This window comes from Zeus faber (genome assembly GCF_960531495.2).
Source record: "Zeus faber genome assembly, chromosome: 8".
Taxonomy (NCBI): Eukaryota; Metazoa; Chordata; class Actinopteri; order Zeiformes; family Zeidae; genus Zeus; species Zeus faber.
The window spans coordinates 12,476,567-12,496,483 of NC_137195.1; the positions used below are offsets into that span (position 1 = coordinate 12,476,567).

The window sequence follows — 19,917 nt, forward strand, 5'->3', positions numbered from 1 at the left end:
TGTACGGCTAAACTTTAATACCCTCGACCGCAGTCAGGGGTGTTGATAGTGAAAATAGTCTTCTCTTAAAGTTTCTCTATGATGTCATATTACATGAGTCCTGAAGTAAAGCTGAGTTTCCCCCTGGGGATTAATAAAGTGTGATTAGTAATATAGTTCACACGATGAAATGAAATACACAAATAGAAAACTTTATTACGTAGTAGACTGAATCAAGTTTACAAAGGAATGATTCAATGCATTTGTATATAAAAAAAACAAAAACATTCTGGAGCTTGTATGACAAAAATCTGCAACTGTTTTAACCCTAATATTTTAGGCTGACTATTATTAATGTATACAGTAGTAATGACTATATCTCAAAAGAATCAAAATGTTTTTTTTCACACTGTCTGACAAGGTAGTAGAGGGCACTAACAACTAAGCAGTGACAGAAGCAGGAAACCAGACGGGTGAACTGAGCAAGCTGATGAACCCCCAGTGAATCTACAGTAGAGCTGCTCGTTTGGCGCAAGTAGATTAAATAGAAGTAATACAAATCCTTTCCGTCTTTCCCAGTTGGAAAAAGACAGGAAACCGAGGTTCCAGATGGATGAATAGCCGGAAAGAAAATCTCCACAAATTGCCACTGAATTGCCACTGTTATGGCCCTCTCCTCTCTCTCCCCCATGGTCCCTCTTGTTAGTTGCCGTGTCCCATCTGTTTGGTGACCAACGTGTGGTAGAATCCCTTCTCGGCCAGAAGCTGCTGGTGCGTGCCCTGCTCCACCACCGCGCCGTCCTGGAACACCACGATGCGATCTGCGCTTTGGATGGTGGACAGACGGTGAGCCACCACGATGCACGTCCTGCCCAGCCGGGCCTGGTCCAGCGCCTCCTGCACCACCTGCACACAGCGGCAGCCGAGGAGGAGATCGGACATTCATGTGAAAGGAGGTCCTGGAGGTAGTTCCCTCTATGACACTTGTAAATAGGTATCCAAAGAGTCTTACGATACCACAAGTGTAAACCCGCAACCTTTCAACCGCTTTCTGCAGCGACGCAAATTTGTCTATCGGTGTCGTTTTTCCCATAAAACAGTCCTACGCTGCAGTATTACTCTCTTTCCAAGATTCAAGATTTCTATTTGTAACGTGTTGTCATACAATAAGGACGCAGTGGAATGATTTAAGTCTTGAAAACCCCAAAGACTGCAAAACAAGTTGGAAGAAAATAATAATAATAATAATAATAAAATGATCTAAATCAGAAAAAATATATACTGTTTATGTACTCAAGAAGCAATAAATGTAAGCAAAGAAATATGTAGGAAAAATATCCACAATTAAAAAAAAAAAAATGTATCTGTGTGTGTGTGTGTGTGTGTGTGTGTGTGTGTGTGTTTATGTACAGTGTTTTAACAGGGATAATAATAATACACAGTATCCAGCGTATAGTGCCAGGGCCACAATGTGATGTGTGATACAGAGATAAATATAGATATACAGTTGATATGATTGATAATATATTGCAGATTAATACAAATACACAGTCTCTGTTGAAGTCGATTTCAAATCGGTATGTACAGACTAATTATTGTCCTTGAGTGACATGTTGGTCCCCTTTTGCCATATCTCTCACCAATAAGCCTGATTTGTGTGAAAAGGAAAAAACGTGAATGAAGGAACGCACCCCTACACACCTACACACACTCGTCACACACAGTCACCTTTTCGCTCTCGGTGTCCAGCGCGGACGTGGCCTCATCCAGCAGCAGCAGTTTGGGGTTTCGGAGGATGGCTCTGGCGATGGCGATTCGCTGCTTCTGACCTCCTGACAGCTGGGTGCCCTTGTCCCCGGCCTGCGTGTCGTACTTCTGCTCCCAAAAACGAGACAGGGAGAGAGGCCTTACGTTAAGAACCATCTTAGAATAAAAAAAACGCTATATCTCAACGTGGGGCAAAGGCAATTGCGGATAGGAATAATGCATCTTACACAATAACGTTTCTTTAAATTTGAATAAACTAACTCGCTGTGTTGTTGTGTAATTACTGGCAACCGATCAAAGGTTCCTACTCATATCTTTATGCCTAAATTTACAGCCTGTCAATGTCCTTGGGATGTTGCAAAGAATACTTGGACACAAGGTTTTTACGATGAACACATCATTATTTGTGTCGCAACTCCTGTAATTGTTTGCTATAGCTGTGGAACCGCGACGGTACCTGAGGCAGGTTCTCGATGAAGCTGTGGATGTTGGCGGATTTGGCGGACGCCTTTATCTCCTCCAGGCTCACGGTGCGGCTGTTGTCCCCGTACGCAATGTTTTCCGCCAGGCTGCAGTCGAACAGCACGGGCTCCTGGGACACGATGCCCATCTGGGCTCGGAGCCAGTAGATGTTCAGCTGCCTGGCGTCCCGCTTGTCCAGCAGCTGAGGGATGTGAAGGGTTAACGAAGGCGGGATAGAGAAGAGATGATATGATATGATATGATATGATATGGTATGATATGATATGATATGATATGATAAGACAGTATTTTATTAATTCCCTGTGGGGGAAATTCAAGCGTTGCGGCAGCTCAATGGGGAACATAAAATACAGAGTGAGAGGATTTTACACTACCTACATGATATAAAAATAAATGAAATAAACGGGTGAAACAGGTGAGATAAAATATGTAATAAAGTAATAATAATATGAAACTGCTCAAGAATATACAGTATAGTTATTTTCAATGAAACGCAAAAATAATAGTATATACTGTGATGAGGATGAGGATCAATAAGGATGCCACAAAGGGAGGGCACGGATAAGGAACCTTGTGATAATACCACCGATCCCAAGATAATAAACATTACAAGTATTTTCCTTCTCAGCGAGTTATCTCAACGAGACCTATCATTTCGCTCGGAGATACTTATTTGGTCACTGACTCACCCTCCACAGGCCCCGTTTGAATAGCCTCATAAATCAGCCGTGTAAACATGAAGTCGGCTAATGAGTAACTACCAACTAACTGCTATTAGGAGAGACCTTGTTGAAACCACGCACTCTATACATTTACAATGTATATTACAACTGCATATGGTTTATTATTTAAATTTAAATGTTTTGTTTTTTTCCTAATTGATCTAGTGCTACATTGATTCCCTTATCAATTCCTGTATTCCTGTATGAACCAGACCTTCTTAATCCTGGGGACCCCACGTGGGGTCACTGGGACATTTCAAAGACTGAAATATTGATATTTGATTCATATATTTTACATTTTTAAAAAGTGGTTAAATAGGTTTGAAATATGTCATCCTTTCAATACAATCCATTTGGAGCTCGCTCCATGTTCTAAGATCGAATAAAAGTAGCCTATGTGATGAAACTCTTACAAATAATATGTCTAATAATATTGTGTAATATGTAATGTGAAATATCCGCACTTTGACAAGTAAAGCATTGTCAGTTTTAAGAGAAACATTCTTATTTAGCCTCAATCTAAGCTTAAAGGCCTACAGTAAATGTGAATTCTAACACATAAAATAAGTGTCGCTTGCTCCAAAATCCTAATAAAAGGAGAAAAAAAGAACATTTGCCACAATCTAATTGCCGTTGTCGCGGGAAAGTTGGGACCTAAGAAATGGCATCATGGGCCAAACGTGTTTGAGAAAGCCTGATATAAACTATTGTAATAGGAAATTAATAATACTACTTACAACCTGAGCGCAGTGAAGTTTCTTAATCATTTATTTTCACAACACTCTAAGACACTAAAAGAAGTTTCATGTCATTGGCTTTATATGTATTAGATTTGTCATATTTTTTGGTCAAAGCTTGCTGATATGTTCCTGACTCTTCTAAAGTGGATTTATATTACTTTTATAGGTTGCAATCGCAATATTTTATCACCCAGTTGGTCAACACCGTTTTGGAGGAGCTGGGAGCTGCTTCCATATCGCCGGCTCATCAGTGTGTGTTCTCACCACTTTCCCCTCCGTGGGGTCGTAGAAGCGCTCCAGCAGCTGGATGGTGGTGCTCTTCCCGCAGCCGCTGCTCCCCACCAGGGCCAGGGTCTCGCCCTTGCTCACCTTCAGGTCCAGGCCTTGCAGGACGGGCACGTCCGGGCGCGAGGGATACATAAACCTCACGTCCCTGAAGCAAACGTTGCCGTCAAATTCATCCTGGAAGGGAAAGGACAGGATGGAGGACGGGCAGAGGTCAGCGTCTCCATGAGGGCTTATAGTCTATGTATGGTGTTTTGGCGGGATGCATGTGTCGCGCACCGGCGACTCTCCCTCCTGCGAGAGGTTGTCAATGGCGGGCACTCGGTTCATCAGCAGTATGAGGTGGGAGGCGGAGATTTTGGCTTTGGCGTAGTTCGGAGTGAACGAGTTGGCCTCCCCTACAGCCATTGCCCCGTAGAGCACGGCCGAAATCACTCTGGGAGGAGAGAAAGAGAAACATCCAATAACACCATCGACGAGGTGAATCCATAGCATAGACGCCATAGAACATGTGCTCCATTACTATCACTGTGTCATGGATCACACCTTCCCCTCCATCAGATACTAAGACAAGGTACTGACGCAGCGGCGCCCGTTACGCAACAGCCATAAAGAAATAATTCTGCATTGTGGCATTGGTTCATAATTTATCGAATTAAGAAATTATTTCAATATATATTTTTTATTATATATATATATATATATATATTTTTTTTTAATATAATATTATTTTTTATTAATTGTGTAATATCAAATATTTTTTATAAATATATTTTATACTGAAGACATTTTTAATTTTACTGGTTACACAAGATCAAGAAAGTCTGTGGAATGTGGATCGACTTTTTATTGTTTACTTAAGGCTGTATTATAGTGTAGCTGAGATTACTTGTTTTTTTATAAGGTCACCAGTGGTCCAATGTACACACGCAACATCTTGTTTCCAGGCACTGAGTCACAAAAGGTCCATCAATGTGATTCGGTGATTTCAATATATTTACTTTGTACTTTGTACTATGGAATAAATATATAAAATAAAATGGGGGCTTCTGCAGTGAACAGCGTATTTCTAAGCTAAACCTCACGTGTCTAAAATACGTAATGGACCTCTGTTCCTAGAGAATCCACATCCCTGTCATTCTGGACATAAAACACTTTACTGGAGGCTAATGATTCAACAATACAGTCCTATAAACGGCCTGCACTCTCACCCTATTCCTGTTGAGTCACAGTGGCGGTGTCGTGTTATGCAGACACGTGCACAGACCCTGACACAAGGGCACGTGACACAGCCTATATGCTGAAGAACATGACCACTGTACTGAGATGGTAAAAGTGCTCTTCTCCCTTCTGGCTGGAGATATATATTTTTCACTCATTACTATTAATGTTGTTATTGTTGCTGTTGTTATTATTAGAAGTTATTCTGACGAAAGGTTAAACCGAATAGTCCTGGTGTCCTGTACATCTGATTCACAATTCTTCAATTATTCACGCAGCAGATGTGAACACCGTCAAGAAATGTCACAGAAACATCTCCATTATGATGGTTTTACTCACAGTAACACGCCTTCAAAGTCCATCCTGCCCTGTTCGATGAGCCAGGCTCCGAAGCGAAAGCAGCCGGCGTAGGCGAAATAGATCATGGCCTGAGAGAAGGAGAAGGTGAATCCATAGATGTGGGCCTTCTTCTGGGAGTTCCTGTGAAGGTAGAGGAATGAGAAAAGGGCATTTGTCAGCATCAATTTTAGTCTACGCATCTCAATATCAACATGTATCAATAACCATGACGCTGTACATACTGGTAGGGCACGAGTAGATTTTCCTGGTATAGGGACTCGAACTTGGCTTCTCTGGTGAGAGATGCAACAGTGCGGATGTTCTCTATGGCCTCTGTAGCGATCTGGGGGAAGCATCAAAACATTATTCAACATGCATCCTTTTGGATCAATATACCTTGTGAAAGCAGTGAAAATGTTGATATTTTTTGCAATGTTTATGTCTCCCTCTATCTCTTCTAGTCTCTGTGCCTCTGGTCCTATTTCAAGCCAGCGGCATCTGATACATGTTTAATATCCCATGTGAAAAGATTCAAATTAATTTAAACACCTAATATAATAATTCAACGATGACATGAGACAAGTTCATATCTTTCCAACCTTTCCGGACTTCTCCAGCTCCTTCTTGTCTTTCATGGCGTGTCCGCCCAGCAGCTTCATCTGCACGGCTCCGGCCACCGCCATGACGGGCACCACGGTCAGGATGAGCAGCGTCAGCTCCCAGCCGTACACGAAAGCGATGATGATGCTGGTTCCCAGGTTGGCCACGTTCTGCGCCAGTGTGGCCATTCGCACCCCTGTGGCCTGGGAGAGGTTGAAGAATAGGTAAAAAAATATATATTAAAAAAAAAAGTGAAGTAAAGAGTGAAGTAAAAAAAAAAAAAAAAGATTTCACTGGCTGGGATGGAGGAGTGGCTTACTCCCTGCACTTGGGCGGCGTCTGTGGCCAACCTGGTGGTGAGAGCTCCGACGCTGTTTTTAAGATCATCGAACCAGCCAAGGTCCTACGGAACAGAGGACTTGTTCATTAAAATGTATTTTTAATGTACTAATTTAGAGGAACAATACCAATTATACCAATTATTCTAACTATTGATTAAATGCTTTCAGTGAGGACTCTCACCTGTCTCATCATGGCTTTGAATGCCCCGAGCCTCAGCTTCATGGTCAAAATCTCACCCGCCTTCCCAAAGCAGAAACCCTTCAAAAACAAAATGACTGAGCATGAGCCACATATGGTGTACCTTGTGTACACTGCAATCTGTGTGTGTGTGTGTGTGCGTGCGTGCGTGCGTGCGTGCGTGTGTGTGTGAAATGTTGCCGCTTGACATTTCTACACACCTGTAGAAACATAGTGACAAAGCTTACGCCTCCAATCGTAGCAAACATCAGGGAGAAGAACGTGGATCTCTCCCTGACAACCTCCAGATTGGGTTCAGTAAACACCTAGGAGGTTTTTACAAAACGAGGAGTGCTTTAATACACCATTACACATCACGACAACCAACGAGATCCGGTCTTCGGTGTGGAACCGGTACTAAAATCAACCTACGGCGATGATTTTGGAGAAGAGGATGGCGAACAGGGGCTGCATGGCTCCGTTTATGGTGGCGCAGATCACCCCCACCACGATGTATGGCCACTCAGGGAGGTTGAGCCTCAGCACCTTCAAAAAGGGTATGGGGGGAACCTTCTCATCCTGCAGAGAGAGAGAGAGAAAGAGAGAGAGGGAGAGGGAGAGAGAGGGAGAGAGATAGAGAGAGAGAGAGAGAGAGAGAGAGAGAGAGAGAGAGAGAGAGAGAGAGGGAGAGGGAGAGGGGGAGAGACACCTTTAAACACCTTTAAAAAGTGTGATGCTGTCTTTTAAAAAGTATTTTTGGCGTTTTCCTGCCATTGATTATCGAAGGGATCAGTCAGTAAAGGATTTCGGATCCAACTAAAACCATCAGGAAGCGCCACGCCGCCTTCAACGCTCTGCGTCTCACCTCCTCCTCCGTCTTCTCCTTGCTGTCCTCCGTCTCCTTCCCTTTCACGCCCTTCTCTCCCTCGGAGCCGACGAAGGAGGAGCCCTTGGTGGACTTCCTCCGGTACAGGGAAGACTCGGAGAAGGACATGACTGATGGACTCTTCTCGTCTATCATCTGCTCACACTCGACCCCATCGCTCTCCTCAATGGCCTTGAAGCTCTGGGAAATTAGAGGCGTGCGTCAGAAACCTCTCCAAAAAAATGAACTGATGGCTTAACACCCACAGCGGCCCACATAGTGTACCACCTGCATAGTGACCAGGGTGTGGTAGACCCCCTGCTTGTCCATCAGTTGACTGTGCGTTCCCGATTCCACAACCTGTCCGTTCTGGAAGCCGGCGATGAGGTCGGCGTTTCTGATGGTGGAGAGGCGGTGAGCCACGACTATGGTGGTGCGACCCTTCCTCACCTGCAGATGACGAGGATTCCACATTTCTAAACGGACGTTCCCATTGGTTTTGTGGTATTTTGGTGTGCGTGTGTGCGTGCATGTGTTCCAGTACCTTGTCCAGGGCCGCCTGCACGATGGTCTCACTCTCGGCGTCCAGGGCCGAGGTGGCCTCATCCAGCAGGAGGATCTTGGGGTTGCGGACGAGGGCCCGGGCGATGGCAATCCTCTGCTTCTGCCCTCCGCTCATCTGAGTCCCTCGGTCTCCCACCAGCGTCCCGAACTTCTGCTCAACGACAACAACGTCTCATCATCGCGCAGTGTGCGCCTGCGCCGGCGTGCGTACGATCGGCCCTCCGCTTACCTCCGGGAGGTCCATGATGAAATCGTAAGCGTTGGCTTCCTTGGTGGCCCTCTCGATCTCCTGCTGTGTTACGTCCAGTCGGCCGTAGCGGATGTTTTCGGCGATGGTGGTGGCGAAGAGCGTGGGCTCCTGACTCACCACGCCGATCATTCCTCTCAGGTAGCGCACGTTGAGGGAGCGGATGTCGTGGCCGTCGATACACACCTGGACCGAGGGATGGAACCAGAATCCAGATCACGTATCTCTCTTTTTCTGTGCAATACCATTTGAGGTTCAACTTGAGGAATTTCCACTGACAACTAAACAGGATGTACTATTTTGGTCTACTCCAATCTGTTTGGCTTTCCCAATGACATACATACTGAAACCTGCATTGTGCCCTCTACTCAAATTTTTTTGGGGCTTTATGCATTCTTGTATGTATTCATGTGCAGCTCTGTCTGTATGATTAAGTATAAGTATGTGCAGTATGAGCACCATGTATGTTCATTGCATTTGTATCATGTATGTGCACTTTTAACTTTCATTATCAAGTATAAATTGTGTTGAGGCCCCTGTGGATAATAATGCACTTGAAATCAATTTCACTTTGACTTAGACATCACAAGCAATCGATACCAACTATCATAAAAAAAATAAAATAAAATGAAACTGAATAAACTGAGATGATGGAAGACATTGAATAATGAACATATTCGTATACATATAAATTGGAAATAGGTGTAGGACTTATATAAATAAACACTTGACTTACAGACCCCTCCGCCGGATCGTAGAACCTCTGCAGCAGCTGCACCGTGGTGCTCTTCCCACAGCCGCTGCTGCCCACCAGGGCGATGGTCTGGCCACTTTTCAGGCTCAGAGACAGGTTGTTTAAAACCTGCACGCAAAGAGCAAGCACAGGCTCGGTGTCATGACGGGTGACAATCATGTGCGTAACTCTGACTTTGGGGAACGGGTGCAGGGCAACAGGAGAACCTACTTTCACTTCGGGCCTCGAGGGGTAGGTAAAGTGGATGTTTTTAAACTCGATGTTCCCGTCGATGGAGTCGGGTTTAAAGCCGTTCTCCGAGTAGCTGTCGATGCTCGGTTTCTGGTGAGAGACACACATCGGCATTTAATTCAGTTGGTCTTAAATTTAGCATAGTTTACCGTTTATCTTATCTTTATCTATCTGATTCGGCCAAGGGTTCTCACAAACTACAGGTTTGTTTCTAAGCCGGCTTCATTTAAAAATAAAGTCTCTCTCAACATTTTTTGACATAACTCCCCCCTCCCCTCCCTGTAGCACACAATGAGAGGAAGAGTGTTGTCTGCCCAGGTTGGTGTGGTTTGTTTGTACGATTCATTGTGTTGAACTTTATCTGCTTGTTATTCTCAATTCCAGACACACACACACACACACACACACACACACACACAGACACACACACACACACACACACACACACACACACACACACACACACACACCTGTGTCCTTTGGAGTAATTCTCTGTTTGGCTGATGCTGTGTCTGTTCTGTGATGTTTTGAGACTATTTGTGTTTCCAGGATCCCACTGGATTTCTCTCACTTCCATACACACATTCCTTTGGTATGTGTGTGCGTGTGTGTGTGTGTGTGTGTGTGTGTATGTGCGCGTGGATAATACATCTATGGAGTATCATACATCCCATAAGTGAGTTTATCAGGAGGTGTGTAAATGCACAAGGAAATGAGTGAGTCGCTGGTGGAGCAGTTGACGACTCCGGTGATGCACTGCGTCGGTTTTCGCAAAGTGTGTTGTCATGGTGAAAGATTAACAGGCCGACTGTAATCTAAACACAGGCCCATCCCAGAATAGCCACGCTGACCATGATCTCTCTGAGTTCACTCTACACATGCCTCTCGGAAGTCAACCTGCACTGTTTACATGTGTTTGGACGCCACGAGTAGAAATGCAGAATCGCCGGCCCCGCTTTCAGAAATAACACTAACACGACCGCAAAAGCATTGCAGACTATTTTTAAACATCATTTTTTTTTTTCTTCTTGATTTGGAGCTATTCAACCAACCGTGGTTTGTCTGCACCAAATGACCTGCGATCCCTTCATTCAAACAGCAGGTAACCCCAATTAGGAAGAACCCCAAGCCCCTTCGCTGACCCCACGTGCTCCGCTACATCAAAGCAGCTTGTACGTGCTCAGTAATGCAAACTGACAACCGTCCGGGGGCTGAGCGATTACAAGAGTTGACGATCACGGAGCTTGTTTCTTTGTGCTGTGGGTGCACTTTTGAGGGGGAAACGTCGTGCAGCTTACGTTGTCAATGATGCTGTAAACCTTGTGCGCAGCTCCTCGGGCGCTGGCGAAGGACTGGAAGTTTGGAGAGGTCTGCCCCATGGCAAACGCCCCGATCAGAACCGTGAAGAACACCTGATGGCAAACCCCACCACCGTTACATGCATGGATCTCGTTTTCCTTGAATTTGACCCTGGAAAGGGTTTTTCCACGCCCCCCCCCCGCTACTGACCGTGAGCACCGAGCCGATGGTGTACTCTCCGCTCAGGATGAGCGTGCTGCCGTACCAGAAGGCCAGCGCGTAGGACAGGTAGATCATCAAGAAGGTGAAGCCCATGGCGATGTTTGCGGACATGGCTTTCCGAATGCCCATGTTCTTGGCGTCCTCCAGGTTCTTGTGATACCTGTCATCACAATGCACACATGCTTCCGTATAACAACACTAGTTTAGGTGAATACCAGAGGTGCCCAAACTTTTCCCCCTTTTCAGGGCCAAATCTGAATCTCAATGAAAATCGCCACTCGTTACATTCTATGACATGATACAAGAGGGTACAGGGATTCCTATATTCAGTTTTCTCCTCCATTTGTCCTAATACAACAAGGTCCAAGAATGTGTTCAAATATATCACATTTTTGTAGGAAACCTACATGACATCTCTAATATCAAACTTCAATGTCCGTGCATAAACAGAAATACGGGCGCGCACACACACACACACACACACACACGCATGCGCGCACACACACACACACACACACACACACACACACACACACACACACACACACACACACTCGCTCACAGTAGGTCTGCATAATATATCATTTTTTATTTGTCACTTTTAAATAAAAACTCCCAATATACACATCACACAGAGCTGCAATATCAAAAATGTTGCTCTTGACACCAAATTGAGCAAAAATATTCATTGTTTTCTGTTTGCCAAAAGAAGATTGCTCTGATGCCCTCTGTAAACAATCGAATCTTGTTATCAGGAAAAATAGCTAATGGTTCAAACAATCTGTAATTGACAAACTGAGAAGGACATTAGGATACCTCACAAGATATCGTAATAACAACAAATCAAATAAATATAGAAATGTATGTAATATGAAATAATGATGTTATATACTATCACACACACACACACGCACGCGCGCACACACACACACACACACACACACACACACACACCTCTTGATCTCCCTGTCCTGGCCACTGAAGGCGAACACAGTCCTCACAGCTGAGAGAACCTCCTCGGCCACGGCTCCGGCCTTGGCGTAGGCGGTTTGCTCTTTGGACGTGAAGGATGTCAACACCTGGAAGGGAAGATGAGCGAGAAAAGAGATGTGACGCGATTAGGAAAGCACAGGTGCAGCCACAAACACACACACAAATGCGCACACACACACACACACACACACAGACACACACACACACACACACACACACACACACACACACACACACATACACGCTCACCATGCTGAAGAGTCCGGCCGACACGCCCAGCACGGGGCTGACAGCCAGGATGACCAGCGTCAGCTTCCAGCCTTTCACAAAGCCGATGATGAAGGAGGAGAAGAAGGTGGTGAAGGACTGGATGAGCATCCCCACCTTGTCCCCGATGCCCTCCTGGATCTTGTAGATGTCACTGTTCCAAAGGGAACAGGCACAACATTGGTACTTCTGGGAGATATTTTATCATCAACCAGAACCAGAGAGTGTTCATTGGTTAATGTTTAGTGTTCAATCTTTATTTATTTATTTATTTGTATTGTTTGTTGTACATTTTTAGGTTTTAATGTATTGTTTATTGTTCATCATTCGGTTTATTGTACATTTTCCTGGTTGATTTTGAGCATTTACTTTTCTGGTTTATTGTTAGGTGTATTTTTTTATTGTAAATTGTTAGGTTTATTTATTAATATTGACAATTTTTCTTGTTTTTTGTTAATTTTATAGTTTATTTTTCTGGTTTATTTTTTTTATTGTTTATTGTAAATCTTAGGGTTAATTTTATGTTGACAATTTTTCAGCTGATTCTTATGTTCAATGCATGTTGCCCATATTTTTGCCCTTATTACGTTATTAATATTGCGTTATCGATCTATCTGTTCGTGTCACGGTCTGTCCATGCTATCCAGTAGTAATTCCCTGGAGTAGTGCGCGGTGCTTTTCTCCACCACTCGGTGCTTTTACCCACTCAGTGAGGCGAGTGTTGAGCTCTCCCGTCTCGTTGACGTCGAACCAGCTGATCTCTTGCTGCATGATGCGGTGGAAGAAGAGCGTCCGCAGGCGTTTGGCCTGTCGCCCTGCGGCCAGGGTCCAGAAGGCCACCTGCATGTAGGCCGCCACCAGCACCACCGCCCCCATGATGGAGTAGTAGATGGCGTAGCTGGTTTAGCACGACACGGACCACACAGACAAGATACCCAGCAATTATTATGAAGACTATTGTGTGAGAAATAAACCCACATGTTTAGTTCACTGAGAAAAGTAGCCTGGCTCACCCTGTCATCTCCTCTCCCAGGGTGGCATTGGAAATGGGGAAGGTGACGTCTGAAGAGGACGGAGTATGTTATTGTTTTCATTCCTCCCTTTAAAAAATCAAATGTATTTCCATTTCAACACTCCCAACACTCACTGGGCAGGCTGGTGTTGCTCTGGGACTGCAGGGCGTCCCCCACAAAGCTGTCGGTCATGTCCCCAAAGACAATCATCATGAGAGGAAGCACGACGCCGTTGACCATGGACATCAGAAAGCCCAGAACGATCATGATTCTGTCCCACACATCTGCGAACCTGAACTAACGGATGCAGGTCGTGTAGGTGATCAAGAAAGGGAAATGGTTTTCAAATGTTAAAAGGTAAAAGTCAGGTTTTGGGATATGACGCTAATGATCCACTGTGAGAATGCGGCTCGTGTTTGGTCAGTGTTCACTTCAAACGCCAGACCAGGCCATTATGTTCTCACAGCGGGGGGCTGGCCAGGTCCGCCCAAACACTGGGAGGATACTGTACCCTCACGCACGCACGCACGCACGCACACACACACACACACACACACACCTCCCTGGTTAACCCAAATTTCTAAGGTCACCCCAATGACTGAGTGAATAATAAATATTATTCATTCCTCAGCCCAAAAGGTTTAGCATTTTACTACATTGCTTCTAGGATAATCCCCTGGGGGGAGGGGGGAGACTGTATAACTCTCAATTGCATATCCTTGATAAGAAATAAAATGATCTTAGTTACAGTCTAGACAATATGAAATAGAGGAGGAATAAAAGGAGCAACAAATCAAAGTTGATGTAGGAAAAAAAGCATTTTAATTAATGCTTATGATTTACAGACACTTCATTCAGTAAAAACAATTTCAAATATTTCTCAAAACAATTGAGAGGGGAATAACTCTTAATGTTTAGGTTATACCATCATGCTAGTCCTCTGTATTTAATCTAAGACCAGTTCTAAAAGAATGCATGTGTATACGTATAACATAAATTGACCAATAAATCGGAGTGTGAATCACGGCTGAAAACTGAAGTGAAACAGGATAAGACTCCTTACCAGGGCGATGGGGCCGACCATCGGTAGCTTTGGCTCTTTCTCCTTCTTTTTCTTCTTGTCTTTGTCCACATCCTGCTTTTCACTGAAGAATGGAGCGGCACAAAAACATACTTGGGTAACATTTATAACAATGTTCATTATGTTCATTATTATTACGAACAACAGTAATAATAATAATAATAATAATAATAAGCGGTAACGACCTGTGCTGAATATCATGTCTAACTTTTTATTCATCATGTCTTTAAGGTATTGCTATGTTCTGTAATGGTGACAAACTATTTCTATTTTGTTGTATAACAGAATGCAGGAAGATTGTTTATTTCTAGTTGGTTGAATGGTTTCATCACGTAAATGCCATTAGAGCTTATTTCCATGATGTCATTCCTTAATTCACCAGGTTTGTAAAGGTTACTAACTAATGATTAAACGTTATGAGTCCATTTAGCACCGAGCGACAATTGAGCGTGTGTTTATCAGAACTAAATCCACCACAAGGCCGACAGAGGAGAAAGGAATTAAAGACATGAGGTCTAGTGACAATGGCTGTCAAATCAACACGGTCAAGTGCACAAAGGCAACGCTTTTATTGCTATGTGACAAAAATATGCACAGAGATGACAGAAGGCCTTGGTGACCAAAACAGAATCATAATTAGGAAAGGACAGACAGACAGACACAGATAGACAGATAGATAGATAGATAGATAGATAGATAGATAGATAGATAGATAGATAGATAGATAGATAGATAGATAGATAGATAGATAGACGGATAGACAGACAGACAGACAGACAGACAGACAGATAGATAGATAGATAGATAGATAGATAGACAGACAGACAGACAGATAGATAGATAGATAGATAGATAGATAGACAGACAGACAGACAGACAGACAGACAGACAGACAGACAGACAGACAGACAGACAGACAGACAGACAGATAGATAGATAGATAGATAGATAGATAGATAGATAGATAGATAGATAGATAGATAGATAGATAGACAGACAGACAGATAGATAGATAGATAGATAGACAGACAGACAGATAGATAGATATTTACCTTATTCCCCCGTTTTTCTCCCTGTCAACCTGGTCCTTCTCCATGTCTGCGTCCTGTCAGAGAAACAGGGAAAACATCTTTAAAGCCCAAAACTCTGACATCGTCCTCTGATAAAGTCCAGTTCCAGTTCAAGTCCTTTGTTTTTTCAGTGTTCTCACTTTCTTTTTTAAGACCGGCCGGCTCCTCTCTTCTCCTCTCTCAGGCTGCCCTCGCTCTCCCTCTCTCTCTCTCTCCCTCACCACTCTCTCACTCCAAGCTCTGTGTGGTGCAGATGTTGAAGCTGAGGGCGTGCAAGCCACCCCTCTGCTTCCTTCTCTCTCTCTCTCTCTCTCTCTCTCTCTCTCTCTCTCTCTCTCTCTCTCTCTCTCTCTCTCTCTCTCTCTCTCTCTGTCTCCCTGTTTTCTCTCTCTCTCTCTCTCCCTGTCTCCCCGTTCTCTCTCTCTCTCTCTCTCTCTCTCTCTCTCTCTCCGTCTCCCTGTTTTCTCTCTCTCTTTCTCTCTCTCTCCCTGTCTCCCCGTTCTTCTCTCTCTCTCTCTCTCTCTCTCTCTCTCTCTCTCTCTCTCTGCTTTAAAAATCAAAAAATCTCTCTCTCTCCCCTTCTCTCCTTTCTCTCTCTCTCCTCCTCTCACGTGGCTGTGCTGGTTATTGTACAACAAGTGATAACCTTTAGTCTGTTTAGTGGCGCATGTCTGTGTCTGATTAGGTAGGTAGTGTAATATGAATAATGTACAATATTCATAGATAGATAGATAGATAGATAGATAGATAGATAGATAGATAGATAGACAGATAGATAGATAGATAGATAGATAGATAGATAGATAGATAGATAGATAGATAGATAGATAGATAGATAGATAGATAGATAGATAGATAGATAGATAGATAAATAAATAGTCGGACAGACATGATTGTGAATGAGTACAATAAAATTACATTATGTTATTTTACTATGATCATTCGTCACCGTGGAAACCGTAATTTTAACAGAAATGTTTGGATCAAATCACATGTTCTGTATGGGAGGAAGCTGTTGTTTTAACAGGTTTTTTTTAATCAAATCACATGTTCTGTATGGGAGGAAGCTGTTGTTTTAACAGGTTTTTTTTTATCAAATCACATGTTCTGTATGGGAGGAAGCTGTTGTTTTAACAGGTTTTTTTTAATCAAATCACATGTTCTGTATGGGAGGAAGCGGTTGTTTTAACTGTTTTTTTTAATCAAATCACGTGTTCTGTATGGGAGGAAGCGGTTGTTTTAACTGTTTTTTTTAATCAAATCACATGTTCTGTATGGGAGGAAGCGGTTGTTTTAACTGTTTTTTTTTATCAAATCACATGTTCTGTATGGGAGGAGGCGGTTGTTTTAACTGTTTTTTTTATCAGATCACATGTTCTGTATGGGAGGAAGCGGTTGTTTTAACTGTTTTTTTAAATCAAATCACATGTTCTGTATGGGAGGAAGCTGTTGTTTTAACTGTTTTTTTTTTTTATCAAATCACGTGTTCTGTATGGGAGGAAGCTGTTGTTTTTGGCTTTTGTTTTCACCAATATCTCCACCTAATTAAAGAAAGTTTCAGAAATGTAATTTTAAAAGAAAATAGAAACAATGGAAAGATTTGTGAAGTAGAATGTTATTGGCAAAATTTTGAAATTTGGGGAGTATTAAAAAAAAAAAAAAAGTACCTTTTAAATGCTTTTGTATGTCCCTCGGGTTAATGCCATGTCTTCTAAGTGCCTCCAAATTTTACAGACATGCTGGTCAGGGCTCCCGGCCAGAGACAGGAGAAAATGGTTCGAGGTGGATGCACTAAAACAAAATTGATAAATGGGAATGGATGGAAACAGATGCACAGCACAGAGGCAGGCACTCCCCTTTTTCTGCTGCTAAGGATCACAAAATGGGAGAGAGTATAAATGGAAAGTGATGCAGTGTGGAGCTTATAGAGAAAATATTGGCCATTTATATTCATGTGGGAGGACATCACCCACTACAGTCGTTCAGACGTGAACATTAGTCCTTTTGGCATAAACCCTTAATTTACAGCAGTGATGAATGCTTTTTTATGTATTATATGATATGATATGATATGATATGATATTGTATTATATTATATTATATTATATTATATTATATTATATTATATAAATTAATTCAACTACATATCAGTTGGCTTCCACCTTCTCAAAGCGATCTAATGTATCACAATATTATTCAGAAATTCAATTGGTACACCCACTGGGTCAAATTATATTATTGAAATAATATTTTCAGTCCACCTTGCAGATGTGACCACAAGAGAAAATGCTTGTTTTCAACTCACAAAACAAAAGTCCTGTTTTTTAGTTTAGTTTTGTTTTTACGTATATGATGAGTATATAACGAGCCAATGGAATGCCTGTGTTTTATCAACATCATCATCCAGGAGAATGATTCATCAAAAATACCCAAAAGTTCCAAGTTGTATTTCTTTAATGAGATTTAAAAAACAAAATGTTGAGCAATTATTACAACTAATTATTTCAAGATACATCTATAGATGCCAAATAATTATATCCAACAGTTGTGGTGGACTAGGACAATTATCTTTTTACCATATTAGGCCTACTATATATTTAGTATTGCAACTGTTGTTGTGTTTCTTCAATTTTCTCACTTCCTGAAAACTAAGACTGTGCTGTTCTGCTTAGAATCCATTACAAATGTTGGCTGTATTATGATGATTTTCTTTTTTAAACGCATTTGACATGAACAACTCCACTCTTTTCATTGTATACAGTATACAATTTGGGTTATGTCCACTCATTATTGTTAATAATTATATATAAATTATATATAATATATTATACAAATATAATTAAAATATAAATATATAAATAGATAATAATGCATTAATTGACACTAACTCAAAAGTTGGTGTCTTTAGTGATAAAAAAAAAAAGATTTGGAAAGAAAATAGTTCCGTATTCAGACCACTTTATAAAAGCTGATGAAACCAGCACATTCTCCATCATTGGTGGGGAAACTAGAAGGACAATAAAAAGCTCTGATCTGAATGACAGCATCTGGATGTGATCTAAGTCTGAAATAAAAGTTAGAATTTAGGACTAGAAGTTAGAACTAGAAGGACAATAAAAAGCTCTGATCTGAATGACAGCATCTGGATGTGATCTAAGTCTGAAATAAAAGTTAGAATTTAGGACTAGAAGTTAGAACTAGAAGGACAATAAAAAGCTCTGATCTGAATGACAGCATCTGGATGTGATCTAAGTCTGAAATAAAAGTTAGAATTTCAGGGAGAAAGGTAATCTACTTTTTTTTTTTTGTCACCGTGCCTTGTTATTTCTTCTAGTGCATCTTTTCAGAACATATACATATCTATAATATCATGTGTTCCAGAGCTGACGCTAATGCTTAGCGCAAAAAACTATTGACACTTCACCTTGAACTGCCCCAAAAATATAAATATCAGAGGACACGGAAGCGCCTGCTAATTACTTTTAGACCCCTAGATGACGCTCTCCCTCCATTTAAAAACCTAATGGCTTTGGCGAGAGAATTTCGATCAAATCGAATTTATGATCGATTCCATTTATACATTCAATTTACACCACTTTCATAACGTTTGCACCCCGTTGTCATACTTTCCTTCCGCATCTTGTGTAATAATCATACCTTCGATTTTACAGCTGTTTTGCAATAATGTTCCCAAGCGACGCGATTGGTGTGAGCGGCAGTGAGGGTTTTAAGGCGCCTCAGAAGAGACCAAGGGCCATCTATTGGACAGGAGTGTGGAAAAAAATATAAAGAAAAACATAATAATAATAATAATAATAATAATAATAATAATTATAATATTATTATTATTATTATTATTATTATTATTATTATTATTATTATTATTATTATTATAGCTGAGCTGCAGGCAGTCGTTAAAGTGTGCTTTGGCTTTCTGTTCTGGTGTGTGCTGCAGAAGTTCATTCGTTCTGGTCTGGTTTCAGTGTATTTCTGTGATGGGGGTTGTTTGCAGCTAATGACGGTTATCATTCTGAAGTGGGGCTGCATGATTATGGCTGAAATGGTAATCACATTTTTTCCCAGTCAATATTGTGAGCCCGGTTATTTATCACAGTTATCAATCAACTTTGGGGGACACAATTATTTTATTGCACTTTGTACATCAACAGAACAGTAGAACTACGGGACAGAAAACTATCCACGAAAGTCTGACGAAAGTCTGACGTCACTCACGTCCGCGTGTGCCGCCATCTTGAGGTGAGGACCCGGTTGTTGAGCGATCGCTAGACTGCAATGCTGCCTTGTGTCAGTTATTGTTGACTAAATTCACCACTAAAGTCACTAAATGTAATTGTTGAATTAAATTACTCCACAATAATGGACTGGTCTGGATCAAACTTGGACGACGGCATGTCGGAACTGCCAGGAATACACATTTTATTAATCTTGTCTGTGAGTGCGCAAGGAGTACTGACGTCAATTTTTCATTAACAAACGCAATAGGGCTCCCGTCCCTTCGGGGCTGGACCCTAATAATAATAATAATAATAATAATAATAATAATAATAATAATAATAATGACGATGATGATGACGTTGATAATAATAATGATGATGATGATGATGTTATTAATAATAATAATAATAATGATGATGA

General features: G+C 42.0%; 1 protein-coding gene across 1 annotated transcript; it reads right to left on the minus strand.

Annotated features, from left to right (window-relative positions):
• Positions 1-280: 280 nt before the first annotated feature.
• On the minus strand, positions 281-19,512 carry abcb4 (ATP-binding cassette, sub-family B (MDR/TAP), member 4; the record flags this gene model as incomplete). The annotated part of the gene is made up of 28 exons (XM_080004731.1): positions 281-885; positions 1,708-1,854; positions 2,204-2,410; positions 3,956-4,153; positions 4,256-4,412; positions 5,537-5,677; positions 5,779-5,879; positions 6,136-6,339; positions 6,456-6,539; positions 6,659-6,736; positions 6,877-6,981; positions 7,088-7,234; positions 7,521-7,721; positions 7,809-7,970; positions 8,065-8,235; positions 8,314-8,517; positions 9,068-9,193; positions 9,296-9,406; positions 10,615-10,728; positions 10,826-10,997; positions 11,792-11,916; positions 12,080-12,251; positions 12,804-12,995; positions 13,111-13,159; positions 13,245-13,407; positions 14,174-14,255; positions 15,244-15,296; positions 19,495-19,512. The coding sequence occupies 28 exons, from the start codon at positions 19,510-19,512 to the stop codon at positions 682-684; spliced, it is 3,888 nt and encodes a 1,295-aa protein (XP_079860857.1). The 3' UTR covers positions 281-681.
• Positions 19,513-19,917: the final 405 nt, after the last annotated feature.